This window comes from Muntiacus reevesi, chromosome 16 (genome assembly GCF_963930625.1).
Source record: "Muntiacus reevesi chromosome 16, mMunRee1.1, whole genome shotgun sequence".
In the NCBI taxonomy this organism is placed as follows: domain Eukaryota; kingdom Metazoa; phylum Chordata; class Mammalia; order Artiodactyla; family Cervidae; genus Muntiacus; species Muntiacus reevesi.
In genome coordinates, this window is record NC_089264.1 from 24,128,268 (window position 1) to 24,142,619 (window position 14,352).

A 14,352-nucleotide genomic window follows, 5' to 3' on the forward strand; every position below is an offset into this window, starting at 1 on the left:
AATGACTACACTTTATTCTTTTCTGTCTTAGAAGTATTGGAAAAATTAGATTGACTCTTTGGAGAACCATATTCTATTATTAGATTGATTCTATTAGAATCAATCTCTCCATAGAAACACCAAGAGAAGGAAATACATTCTAGAATTAAATATCTGGAGCTCCAAGGAATACATTTATGAGTAAAAATAAAATATTTTTACAAAACATATGTGAGAAATACTGGCATGACTTCAATTTTGTGAACATGTGTACCTTTGAAAAAATATGGATGCTTGCATATTTGAAACTCTTTGGGACCATAAATCACACAGCCTCTTGCAGATGATGGAATCAGGGTGACATGAGAGATCCATGATTAATTTACACATTCTATAGTGTTGTCATTAGTATATATTTTATCCTACTTCACACTAACTGCTTACATAGTCAAATAAGCAAAATTAATGAAAAATGAGATACCTGGATACCATGAAGAGGAGTTTTCTCAATGTACTGAAAGATGTTCAGGTTACTTCTCCTTAGAATGCCAGAACCAGAGTAAAGAATGTCAAGGCTGTAGGTAGATGCCGAATGGGAAGTCCCTAATGACACCAACAAAAAAATCCCCGAATTTAACAACAGTCACAGCAGCACCGAGCAGCGCATGGGGCAGGGAGGGAGAGCCCCTTTCTGGGTTACGTACGTTCTACGTAGCCAGTATATGCAGAGGAGGAGCCACTCTTGGAGAAACGATCATAGTTATGAGCGACCATTTCCTTCAGAACTCGACGGACCATTTTGCTGTAACACAAAAAAAGGAAAAAGCTGCATTGTGATGGCTGTTTCCCAAGTCAGATTTGGAAGGAACCCAAATCCTCAGTGGAAAAAAGAAGGGGCCAAATTTTCCTCACGCCACTCCAAGACTAGGGAGGTGCCAGCTGGAGTGCCAGCACCAGGATGAGGGTTTTCCCCTTCATTCCTCAGATATCTGAAGTTTAGTCTGCAAGTTTAGACAGCAAGGTGAGGACACCCAGATACTAGATGGTTGAAGCTGAGTGATGGACATGAGTCAGAAGTGGAAAACAACACGTTCTTTGAATCATCGTGGTTCTAGTGTCAAATAGTATATACTTCTAAGGAAAATTGTACCAAACTGGGGAGGCTGCCTAATCTTTCTTTAAACGTTTTCCTATACCCCCTAGTGTTGTCTAATGTTCAATTAAAGGGACACTTCACAAGGGACTTCTTTGGTGGTGCCACAGTTAGGACTTCACGAGCTTCCACCATAAGGGACACAGGTTTGATCCCTGGTCAGGAAACTAAGATCTCACAAACCACTCAGCATGGCCATAGAAAAGGGGGGGAAAAAAAAAAAAAGAAACATCTCAGTAAAACTCAATGTGTGTGCTAAGTTACTTCAGTCGTGTCTGACTCTTTGAAACCCTATGGACTATAGCACACCGGGCTCCTCTATCCATGGAATTCTCCAGGCAAGAACACCGGAGTGGGTTGCCATGCCCTTCTCCAGGGAATTTTCCCAATCCAGGGATTGAAACCACGTCTCTTTCATCTCCTGCATTGGCAGGCAGGTTCTTTACCACTAGCGCCCCCTGGGAAGCCTGAGAGCCTCTTTCTAAGTAAGTCTTACCCCTCTAAGGGATAGGCTATGGACTTCAGTATTCTTGGGCTTCCCTGGAGCTCAGCTGGTAAAAAATCTGCCTGCAATGTGGGAGACCTGGGTTCGATCCCTGGGTTGGGAAGATCCCTTGACGAAGGGAAAGGCTACCCACCCCAGTATTCTGACCTGGAGAATTCCATGGACTGTATAGTACATGGGGTCCCAAAGAGTTGGACACAACTAGGAGACTTTCACATTTGGTTGTTTTTCTCTATCTTATTTACTTATCTAATTAGAGTTGAAATATTCCTGACTACTTAACATTACTTGCATCAGTAATAATAATATTTAAACAGCACAGCAAAAAAAGAAATTAAGATAATCCACCAAAGAAATCTGTACCGAGGTCTGATGTAGAACATTATTGAGAGGAAGAAGAAGAATGTTGCCTTACAGGGTTCACCCCAGTATCACTAGGTGATATGATTTTAGCCTGGAGAAGAAAAGGTAAAGAGCAGTTCTCAAATATTCACAGGGACTGCATGTGAGTGAGTGATTAGCTCTCTTCTGCTTTGCTCCAAGGATGAAGTCAGGTCGAGAGAAGAGTTCAGTCCTACTGAAAATGTAGTTGGATTTTAAAACATTACTAACATTTGGCAATATGATATTATCAGACCAAACAGGAAACCTAGAGTGAAAAAAAAAAACCAATATCCAGAGTTCCAAATCATAATCTGGCCTGCTAAATACTTCTCTTACGGGAAATTTGGCAAACCCTATGGTTTTACGCAACAACATAACCCATCATAAAAACCACATTATTATTAGCCACATGTGTATCACATCATTATACAAACAAGCTCAGAGAAGCAGAGAGAGGGGCACTGTTCCCTACCTTGCAGGCATTTCAAAACGTAGGATGTCTTGGACAATGGAGAGCATGTACTTATTCATTTCTTTGGGAAGTTCCCCAATAGAGAGCAGGATGTTTTTTACTTCCATGTAGGATGGATTGTTTTTTAAAATGATGGCAGCTGCAGTAGTGCGCACAGTTTTTTCATGTATTTTACGATTCTGGTGGTATATCCTGTTCATAGTCTTCTTTACCTGTACACAAGATGTTCAAGCTTGGTTAGCGCACATCTCGTTTCATGAATTGATACCATGGAAGGAAGAGTTCATGCTCATAAAAATAGACACATGCCTCTATATTTCCCACGTTTCTTTGCACTTAGGGTGGGGCCCTCGTTCTGGCTAACAGATCATAAACAGAAATTCTGCGGGTGACTTCTGGGCTGAGGCAGTTAAGAGCTGATATATCTTATCCCTCTCTTTCATCTACTACTATAGTGAGTTCATGGCCACATTTTCCCTTAGCGTGGATTAGCCATAGCATGGATGAGAAGCTGAGATGTGAGAAACAGATTTTTGAGTCTTGATTGTTATGCAGCATATCATAGTATTACCTAACAAACACAGATTTTTCAAAGGTACTACTGCTACACAGCAAAGGGCCTCTATAGAGAGATGGCTATATGAACTTATATTCCTTACAATGAAGTGCCTCAGAATTTTCTATCCTTTTAAAATTAATAGACTATTTTTTAGAGAAATCTTAGGTTCACAGAAAAATTGAGCTGCAAGTATAGCGTTCCTATATACCTCCTGATCTCTATCCCTTCCCACTCCCCCTCCCACACAACCTCCCCTCTATCAACATCCTGCATCTCAGTGGTACGTGTATTACACTTGATGAACCTATACTGATACATCATTATCACCCAAAGTCCATAGGTTATATTAGAGGATTTTCTTTTTTCTTTTTTTTTTTTTTTTTACAAAATATTAATGCTGAAGAAAATTCATCAAAATAATTACATTCTGTGGCAACAACTAATTTATTAGTCACTAGCATCACCTAATAATAGGTGATGTTTGGGGTTCTATACTAGGTATTTATAAATATTTCTTTCAATTCTATTCCCCTCTACCTTGTTCTCTCTCTCAAATGTTGACCTTGTTCTCAGGTCTATAGGAGTTAAGAAACTCATCAAAACAAAAACAACTAAGAAGAGACTGCACCAGCATCTAAAGAATCTGTCTCTAAGTCTGTCTGTCTCAAAAACTCGTGACCCTAATTATCACACTTCACAGTCTATCAACTTTGATAGAAAATGTAGCTGCAAACAGAACATCAGTTTCAGCAGGCAGTTTATCTTATACTTTGTAAACATTCTCTGTCCTAAAAAAATTTTAATTTGGATGGCTTCCTGAATGGTCACACTTAAGTCAGGTAATTCCCATGTCAAACAATTTAAGAGCATCTTAAAACTTGTGGTGTGTGTGTGTCTGTGTGTGTCTGTGTGGGTCTGTGTGTGTGTGTGTCTGTGTTAATTGCTCAGTCATATCTGATTCTGCGATCCCATGGATGGTAGTCCATCAGGTTCCTCTGTCTGCGAGATTTCCCAGCCAAGAATACTGGAGTGGGTAGCCATTTCCTTCTCCAGGGGGATCTTCCCTACGCAGGGACTGAACCTGGGTCTCCTGCATTGCAGGCAGATTCTTTACCGTCTGAGCCACTAGGGAAACAAAGATATTTTGGAGAAGAATTTGTTTCTTAAAGTAAGAGAAGGTACTTCAATATTTATGCTTCAGGATATAGGACATTATCTACTCAAAATGTGAGGCTACTTCAGAACAGCCTTAAACCCAATTGAAGCTATTTCTAAACAGGAAAAAAGAGAGTCTTAGTTTGGGAGGGAAAATAGGGTGACTTCAGAGAAGTTTGCATTTGACTTGTGATTATGCATGCTTTTTTTCTTTTTCCTTTTATGAAGGTTGCAGATATTCTTGGAGAACTTACCTCATCAGTTATGAAAGGGACATCATATCTCTGGAGTGTGGTGGCGGCGAGGTGGCTGATGGGCCCTTCTCTGGTCTCTGCGTACTTCAGAAGGAGCGGGATGCCTTCTGGAAGCCGGGCATTCTTCAGAGCCAGCAGGTACATCATGATGTCCTCTTTTTTCTCTGCTTTTTCAAGTCCTCCCAAAATTAACTTCTTGGCTTCTATCACTCCCTAAAAGAACACATTCTACATCAGACACATGAAACAAAGCTTGGGTAAGATCAGCTTCACTCTTGTGTCCAAGACAACAGGCTAAAGTTTTACAACATTTTGCTCTGGTTGCTTGACTGAGGCATGCAATGAAAATGAAGACGTAAAGCTTGATAAAGGTATTGTTATTTTTTAAATACATACATTAACATATCTGCAAGAAGCAATGAGTATAATTAACAATGGGCATATTTACTTTTGAACACACCCTGAATGTATAAAGTCATTTTTAAAATTCCCTTGTGGTCGATTATTCCTAGAATTACTCATTCATTGAAATTCTAAAATAATGGTTAGAAGTTGCCTAACTGGTGGCACTCACCTTTTCTTTTGTAATAACTATGGTGAAAGCACTTAGGACTCAACTGTAAGGTCTTGTTCTAAATGTTTAAAGAGTGCTCATTTCCACTCAATTCCAAATTTCATTAATGCCGACATACTGTTCAAAAAACCTTTCTTGAAAGCCTTCTGAGTAGCAGGTACTTTGCAAACATATTCTTTAATCAGGCAAGGCCTTTTGTTTTCTGGCCTAGTTAATAGTTTAATGGAAAAGTAAATTAGAAATAGGCTCTAATTTACCTTTGTTACTAGGTGTGTTTTAGGGGCTTCGGTGTCATCTGTAGGCTTCAGGTATACACACACACACACACACACACACACACACACACACACATTGGGAGAGATGGGAGGTAGTGAAGACACAAAAGACCCTCAAATAGAATGAAGATGCTAAAGTTCAAATGTAATAAAGAAGTGCTATTTCTCAACTATCAGACTGATCTCTAAAAACCCAAAAGTTTGATAACATACATTGTTATTGAGCCTACTGGTAAATAGGCATCCTAGTGGGAGCCTAAAATGTTACAATTCCCATGGAAGATAATTTGGCAAAAGCTAACAGATAGGCATTTTGATCCAGTACCCTAGCCCTGAAGCTATAGTTCCAAAAATAAGAGAAAATGTGCCCAAGATTATCCATTTAAATCTTGTTTGTAAGAGTAAAAACAGTGGACATCACCTAATGACCTTACATGGGAGAATAAACTGGTGCCTCAGTTTAACACACAATGGAGTACTAGGCAGCTGTAAAATGAAGGAGAAAGATCTCTGTGAACCAGTGTGGGCTGATTTCCAGAATATGTTAAGTGGAGAAAATAAAGATACAAGAGAATGTATATAGAAGTTTATAGTTTGTGTAAGAAAAAAGGAATAACAATGTGTGTGTACACCTACTTACTGTTTCGAAAAGAAACAGGAAAGAGAACCCAAAACTAATGATACTGCTTACATAGAAAAAGTAGGTAAGAATGGGTGCAAGAGCAGGAAAGGGAATGAGACCTCTTTGAGAATATTTTTAAAATCAAGTTTTGACTTTCAAATCATGTTCCTATTTCATATATTCAAGAAATAAAATGAAGTCAACAAGGATGAAAGGATGCTAAAATTGAATTCAAACAAAATCTAATGAACATGAATAAATATCAGATTAATAACATAACTAAACAAAAGAGAATAAAAAAGAATTAATCCAAGTAATGTTTGAGTATAGTACTCTGATTGTATGCCTTTAGTGTAATATATTCTAAAGACAAAAAGATTGTAAAGTCTTGAACTGTACTTAAGATAGTTTGTTTTTTGTAGTGATATTCATGGAACAATTCCAAAGCTATTGTACAAGTGCAGGTTTTAGGATTGAGCAAATGAGTTATAGTATCGATGTTCTTGAGAACCAAGGTTCTCACTGTGGGAGAAGGAAGATATAATTATGGATTAATGGAAGGAGAGAAAGAACCCTGTAGAACTGGGTTAGAATTAGAGGTAGCAGTATGAACTCATAATTTAATAAATATAAATACATGTATCTTGTCCATTGTAAGAGCCTAGATGCAATGGCCTTCAAGTTATGAGAAGTAAAAGTCTTTAGGGGTAAAATGTCAGATGCATGCATCTTACTCTCAAAGGGTTCAACCAACATAATATAAAATGAAATAAGATAATGCAAATAGGACAATATATTAACAACGGTCAAATCTAGATGAATCAGGTATACAAATATTCATGGAATTGTGCTATTCTCACAACTTTTCCATAGGTCTGAATTTTTTTCCAAATATAAATTTGGTGGAGAAAAAAAATTAGGATGCAGTGAGATAAAAATGTAAGCAAAAACAAATATTAGTGGGAAACAGAAATAGAAGTAAAATGCTGACTGAAAGCTGGTTATATAATAAACATGGATGGAAAAAAGACTATATTTGTATATGTTTAACATCTTTAACCTATTTGCCTTACAGAAAGATGAGTTGTGTTGGATATTAATTCATTTAGATTTTCCATATTTAGTTGTGCTTAAAAGTGAGTGTTTTGTCATAGTTTAATGAGAAAGATGTTAAAATTGATAGTCTACTCAGGCAAGTGGAGAAGCTTTGAGGAAATGAAATTAAAAATAAAATATAAAGTTCTAAAGTAGTTAAAAGTAATTAAATTTCTACCATAAAAACTCAAAACTGCAAACCATACTTACTATAGATAATAGTCTGCTCTAGGAGGTAGCCCTAGAATCTAATATCAAAGAACAAGAACTTTACCATAGATACATATATACATCATTCAAAGTTGAGTACAGTACATAGTGGGTACTCAATAAATATATCTTGATGGGGGATTCTTGGACTATTCACTTTCAGCAAGCATTTATTGAACATTACCTATGTACCAGGCACCATTTTAAGCAATTGATGTGGCATAAACAGAGATCCATTTCTGCAGTGAACTTATATTTCAGTGGGAGACAGAATAAATAACCCATGTAATAAATAACTGAATTATAAAGTATGTTCAACAGCAAGAATTGCCATGCAAGCAGTGAAAATAGAGTCGGGTGAGGGGAGTTAGGAACGCCAGCTGGGGACAGCACGTGAGTGTTAAGCAGGGTGGTTTGGAGCTATATATGTCGTGGCTGAGATTGGATTTGCACTTACTTTCAGCTTGCAGCCTTCCTTCTGACACAGCTTCCTGACAAGGGCCCCGATGATGATCATAACAGATTCTCTGATGTCATTGCTTCCAAAGGAACCTTTGAACTTACTCTATTAGCCAAACAGGGATAAAATAGGTTACCAAAACATTTAAACATTTCCATGGAATATTTTTCAGTAAGAAACAAAGTAGCCAAAGCCTAAAGACACGGTTTCCATATTTCTAGATTGCAAACTCTGAATTTGGCTTTGGGGACACATAAATTCACTATCTAGCTTTGAACTGAAGAGTTGGTAGAGTCTTTCTAGGTATTTTTAACATAGATCTGTGAATTCCTGAGAGGTTTATGGATTATATTCACTGCATCAGTGAATCCAAAAAATGGTCTGTAAAATCGTATGTGTGGGTAATGAGGGGCTTCACTGATGCTATTAAATTTTCAAACAAGCCCATTTTCCAAAAAGATTATGAGTTATTCCCCTAAATCACAAGTGAATAAGTGCACTTTCTGTTTTTAAACCTTGGGTCCAAGAGAACTGTAGCTTTTGCTTCCAATATAATTTTTCAGCATCAGAAGAATTATATGTATTGGGTTGGTGAAACGGTTCATTAGGGTTTTTCAGGAATAATGTATTGAAAATCCCAAAGGAACTTTTTGGTCAACCCAATGCATAACATATAATGATTATATGTTATACAATGTACTGTACATTAAATAGCACGAAGATTTTTGAAGTCAAAATAAATCTTTTAAAGTCAAATTGTGAAGCATAACCAAGATTGAAATTAAAATTCTGTCCTATGTCACATTACATGATAGGTGAATATAATCTTTAAATTTCCATAAAACATAGCTTAAGTTATCTAGAGGAATTGCAAAGAAGACACTATGTGAAATATCTTACTTTGTGAAATAATCTGCTGTACAATTAATGATTAATGGAAAGAAAACAGTCTAACAGAATTTGAATATGAATAATCAGAAGGCTCTAGTTTCAGCCTTTATTCTGATGCTGGCAACTTTTAATTACTGCTTAGATTCCGAAGATCAGCTGAGAGCTTTAATTTTGGGAGGGTCCATCTGACTTACAATGAGGGCTCTCAGGAGTTCTTCATCGGGATGTGAGGCAAATGCACAGGCATAGAGAAACCTTTCCTGGAGGATAACGCTCTCGGTGCTTTTGAAATCCAGAAAGTCCAAAATGGCATCTAATGAGTCTGGTGTCTGAGCAGAGGTGACAGCATCCACTAGCTGGGGTCTACAACAGAAAACACAGTCATAGACATCACTGTTTAGGGTGCTTAATAAATTATTTTGAATTTCTACCATTCATAGACCCCATTGGCTTGAGTTTCCTAGAGAAGTGAAAATTTTTTATTTAAACAAAAGAAAAGTGATGGCTTTCTCTGAAAGACACTACCCCATTTTATTTTGAGCCTCTCTATTAAATCCCTTCTTTCTCACTCAATGTACCCTCAGAATATACAGATTAATTTTACTGTATTACCCTAAGCCAAATGTAACTTGGAGGTTTGTAAATAAAATTATATAAATAATATTACAAATTAGGTTCAAATTCTTTCCTCCACAAGTAATATACAAAAGCTATGGTCTCCCAAATCAATTCTTTTTCTAATTAGCTTTGCAACTATATACATTTCTTAAATGCATAACTAAGGTAGTATCATTCAGTGGAAAGATGGGACATTCTTTTAAGTTTCATTTATATCCAAGAAAGAAATTTCAGCTCATTTTTTTTTTAAATAAACACACCATGGTACAGTTCAAGTTCGGACTTCCCAGGTGGTGCTAGTGGTAAAGAAGCTGCCTGCCAATGCAGGAGAGGTAAGAGGGGCGGGTTCAACCCTTGGGTCAGGAAGATTCCCTAGAGCAGGGCTTGGCAACACACCCCAGTATTCCTGCCTGGAGAATCCCATGGACAGAGGAGCCCGGTGGGCTACAGTCCACAGCATCACAAAGTGTCAGACACAACAAGTGACTGAGCATTCACACAAGCATATTTCAAGTTCAATCACAACAATTTGTTGTGAGCAGAGTGAAACTCTTGCAGGAAAGTGCTAGTTACATATTCTACTCATCAAGAATCTCTGGTTGAGTCTTGCAATGATAATATTTCTGAAACTAGTTGCCATACTAATGAACATAAGATGTCTGTATATATTTCTTTCCACATCTACATAACATACCATGCATGTATTTAATGCATTATATATACATATATATACATATTTTAAAAAAGATATTCTTGTACTACACCATTTTGGTCTTAACAAAACCTCATGGAATGAAGCAGGCTGAGAGAGAGATAATACTTATTAAGTGTTATTACTGCAAACACTGCACTAGAAATTTTAGGTATGCAACCTCTTTTCCAAATCGGGAAAGGAGTACATCAAGGCTGTATATTGTCACCCTGCTTATTTAACTTATATGCAGAGTACATCATGAGAAACGCTGGGCTGGAGGAAGCACAAGCTGGAATCAAGATTGCTGGGAGAAATATCAATAACCTCAGATATGCAGATGACACCACCCTTATGGCAGAAAGTGAAGAAGAACTTAAGAACCTCTTGATGAAAGTGAAAGAGGAGAGTGAAAAAGTTGGCTTAAAACTCGACATTCAAAAAAACTGAGATCATAGCATCTGGTCCCATCACTTCATGGCAAACAGATGGGGAAACTGTGGAAACAGTGACAGACTTTATTTTCTTGGGCTCCAAAATCATTGCAGATGGTGACTACAGCCATGAAATTAAAAGATGCTTGCTCCTTGGGAAAAAAGTTATGACCAACCTATATTAAAAAGCAGAGACATTCCTTTGCCAACAAAGGTCCATCTAGTCAAAACTATGGCTTTTCTAGTAGTCATGTAAGGATGTGAGAGTGGGACCATAAAGAAAGTTGAGTGCTGAAGAATTGATGCTTTTGAACTGTGGTGTTGGAGAAGACTCTTGAGAGTCCCTTGGACTGCAAGGAGATCCAACCAGTCTATCCTAAAGGAAATAACTCCTGAATATTCTTTGGAAGGACTGATGCTGAAGCTGAAACTCCAATACTTTGACCACCTGATGCAAAGAACTGACTCACTGGAAAAGACCCTGACACTGGGAAAAATTGAAGGCAGGAAGAGACGGGGATGACAGAGAATGAAATGGTTGGATGGCGGATGGCATCACCAACTCAATGGACATGAGTTTGAGCAAGCTCGGGTAGTTGGCGAAGGACAGGGAAGCCTGGCATGCAGCAGTCCATGAGGTTGAAAAGAGTCAGACACGACTGAGCGACTGAATTGAACTGAACCTCTTTCTGCTTTAACTTCTTCATCTGTAATGTAGGGCTATAAAGAGCAGTTATTTTAGGGTTGTCAGGAGGATTAAATCACATGATCTATGTAAAACACTAAGAATAGTGTTTGGCACATTGTAAATGCTCAATAAATACATGCTGTTATTAATACCATCAGTTCACTGAACATCTCTGTCAGTTTAATACTAATATTCTCCCTATACATAAGGAAACAGACTCAGAAATATCCAATCATTTGTTCAAGGTCCTATAGCTGATAAAAATAGAGCTAGGATTGGAACTCAGTTTTTTCTGACTCTGGAATACACGGGTCTTAATTACAGTATTTTCTAAAGGGTTTTCATATAATACTAACCCTACAAAATGCTTTAAGAAGAGGGATTTTCAAGGTCATGTAAGTTTGGAATATATTTAAGGAAACTTATATGTAATATTATCAGATTAAAGATGCCAGATATTTCCATAATAAAGAGAGCTATTTGACTTGGTTTTTCCCAGTGTTTTTCAAACTCAATTGCTCACAGGAGCCTTTCCTCTTGGCATAATTGTTAATAACCTCAAAGTCATAGGATACACATAATAAAATTGGGAAATGTTATATTCCACCATCCTGAATTTCACTATACTACAATAAACAGAAGGAATTCTCTGTATTTTATGAATGTTGAAAATGAGGCTCAGGGAAACTAAATGTAAATGACTTACTTAAAGGTTATATGATGTTGGAGGTCAGAATTTAAAACTAGGACTTCTGATTTTAGTTCATCTTAATATCTTTTCTACTATACTATATGTCTATTTCCTATGATATGATGCAATATTGAAAATATCAGGTAAATAACCTGATTTAGAAAATACATCATGCAATCATACAAATTATTGCCACCACAAGATTTTTAGGATACAAATAAGGCTAAGGTTTAGTGTAATCTCTGTTCTAAGTTAACAGCCAAATTTTGCACTGTTTTTGTCAGTAATTTTTTTTTTACAAAAAGATAAGTAACTCTAAAATATATCCTTAAATTCTATGATCAAAACAGAGTCTAAGAATTTATAATTTTGCATACATTTGACTGTTTAAATTTTTATTTTGAAGACAGTATCCAACTAACTTGTAGTTAGTCATATGGAATTCATGTCAATTTTTTAATGCCCTAAGTCAAGTCAATAACAGTACAATCAAGGATAAACAATCTTCTCAGGAAAAAAACTAAATTCTCTTATTCTTGAGTAATCAAGTCCTTAGAACTCAGTGACCACTGTTGCTGTGTGTGTTGTGTGTGTGTGGGAAGGGGTGTAACTTGGCCATTTTATACTTTTGACTATCTTAATGGCTAATTTCCACTGTTTGTCAAACTAATTGAGTCATGTTCTATATCATCAATTAGCATAATTAGTGTTAAACAGTTAAATTTGTAGTTGCAGATAAATTTTGTTTTACAGACCAAAACACTTCTATTTAGAAAGTGTATTTGTATTGGTATTTACAAAGTAAGTTTGAGAACTGTCAACTCTCTTTATTGTGGATGTAAAATAACACACTCTTCCACTGAATACTCAAATGATGTACGTATTTCTTCTCTCTGGATTCTTTTGGCTGTTTATCTCAGTTCTCAATTTTCTTTTCAAAACAAGGCTTCGATGAGGATCATCACTGTATCTTTAATGAAAGCTCATTTTCAATAGAAAAATTCATACTTTTTTGTTTTTTTATAATCAGGTCTGAACTCTTTTTGAGTATAAATTAATAGCTCTGGGAACACAATTTCACCAGAGTGTGGCAGCGCCTGCACTGTGGCATCACATCGAAGTCCTACCCTCCCCCTATCTATGTACCAATCTAGACTTGATTTACACTCATGAACAAAATGTTCAAAATAAAATGTTCACTCTGAGTCACTGCTGAAAACTTGAATTTCTGGCCAATTAACCATTGAGTTACTGCACTGAGGTATAAGTGTTCAATGCAAATGTGAAATAGCAAACGATTGATTTGAAGGTGAGGCAGTTGATTAAAAAGGGATCTTATCTGCTTAATAAACAGCATCCCAGAAACACTTTCTTATAGACAACCCCAGGAAATGTTCAGGGAACTTACAGTACTTCCTTGTTTTCTGCCTTTAGAATTTGGAGGATCTCTTCTTTCTTTGCCGTCCTGAGGTGCTTGACGAAGGCCAGGAAGCTTCTGACAGCCTCAGCCTTGGAGAGGTTGTCAGGCTGCAGGTGTTTTCTGATGGACTGCCAGTGCTCTGAGAGCTGCAAAACACGGCCGCAGGCCCAGATCACACTCATAATTCTGAACATCCATGTTTACAAAGAATGTTCTCTCCAGAAATACATTTTTCCTTGTATCTGACAAGCAAAAGAAGCTCTTTGTATCTTACCTCAATATATCTGATTGCCCCTGCCCCCATCACATTCCTGTGACTCTCAGAGGCAAATACAGAGGCCTGCTGACCAGTGCACAAGTCCTCTTCGAGAGGACAGTATTTGTCGATTAGTACTTAGCTCAAATGACCTCAAGATTCTGGGCATGTAGGTCATTCCATGGTTACACAAGGGAATTAGATCTGAGGTCAGGCTTTGACTACCATAGTGAAATTATGTCGAATTTTCATCAACAACAGGATATTTTGGAGGGGGAAAATCATCTGAACTGCTGAAGAATTGTGTCATGTTTCTTATGAACTGAAACCTTATTGAAAACCAATTTTTATAATAATTTGATCTCCCTATTCTCTTTATTTTACTGTTTGTATGAAATACAAGTAATAGTAAAACACCTTGATGAGGTCTGAACTGTTCATTTCATATATCCGTGTTAAGTAGAGTGGCATTTAGATAAAGGTAATCCTTGTATACACTACTGTTATGCTGCTGTGGTTTTAAAAATAGTAAGTAGTTCTAATCAATAACATCTTTTGGCTTAGGAAAAAGTTCAAAACCTTATTTTTCATAGTTTATCACTTCTCCCTTAGTTGTAAAAAAATGTGTTAAATCCCATAAGTGACCTCTCTCTCAACTCTGCATAATCTGCATGCTACCAGTTTTTAAAATATTCATTCCTTCCAATAACAACAGATACATATTTTGCTCTTCTTCAAATCCATTTTGGTTATCTAATCTTAAGAGGGTAGTCCAAAACAATATTCCAGTTGTACTTAGCTAAAGATTTACTGGGTCATTTCTGAGGGCAGAGACCATATCAGTGTTAAGTTAGAATTTTTTTCTTTAAAGAGTTGCAATGGTGACATTATACTGACATTGAATAAGCAAATTCCAAAGACATAAACCTTTTCTATAATAATGAAGAAATAGTTTTGAGAAATCTT

The 14,352-nt window shown here is 36.8% G+C and overlaps 1 protein-coding gene across 3 annotated transcripts in view; it reads right to left on the minus strand.

The window, feature by feature from the left end:
- The window catches only part of MTTP (microsomal triglyceride transfer protein), a 68,512-nt gene that overhangs the window by 16,656 nt on the left and 37,504 nt on the right, over positions 1 to 14,352 (minus strand). For all 3 annotated transcript variants that reach the window (XM_065907294.1, XM_065907291.1, XM_065907292.1), the window contains 7 exons: positions 13,119 to 13,276; positions 8,783 to 8,951; positions 7,695 to 7,802; positions 4,462 to 4,674; positions 2,494 to 2,705; positions 684 to 781; positions 461 to 582 (listed from right to left, as the gene is read on the minus strand). In XM_065907294.1, coding sequence (XP_065763366.1) covers positions 461 to 582; positions 684 to 781; positions 2,494 to 2,705; positions 4,462 to 4,674; positions 7,695 to 7,802; positions 8,783 to 8,951; positions 13,119 to 13,276 — 1,080 coding nt within the window. The remainder of the gene's footprint in view (positions 1 to 460; positions 583 to 683; positions 782 to 2,493; positions 2,706 to 4,461; positions 4,675 to 7,694; positions 7,803 to 8,782; positions 8,952 to 13,118; positions 13,277 to 14,352) is intronic.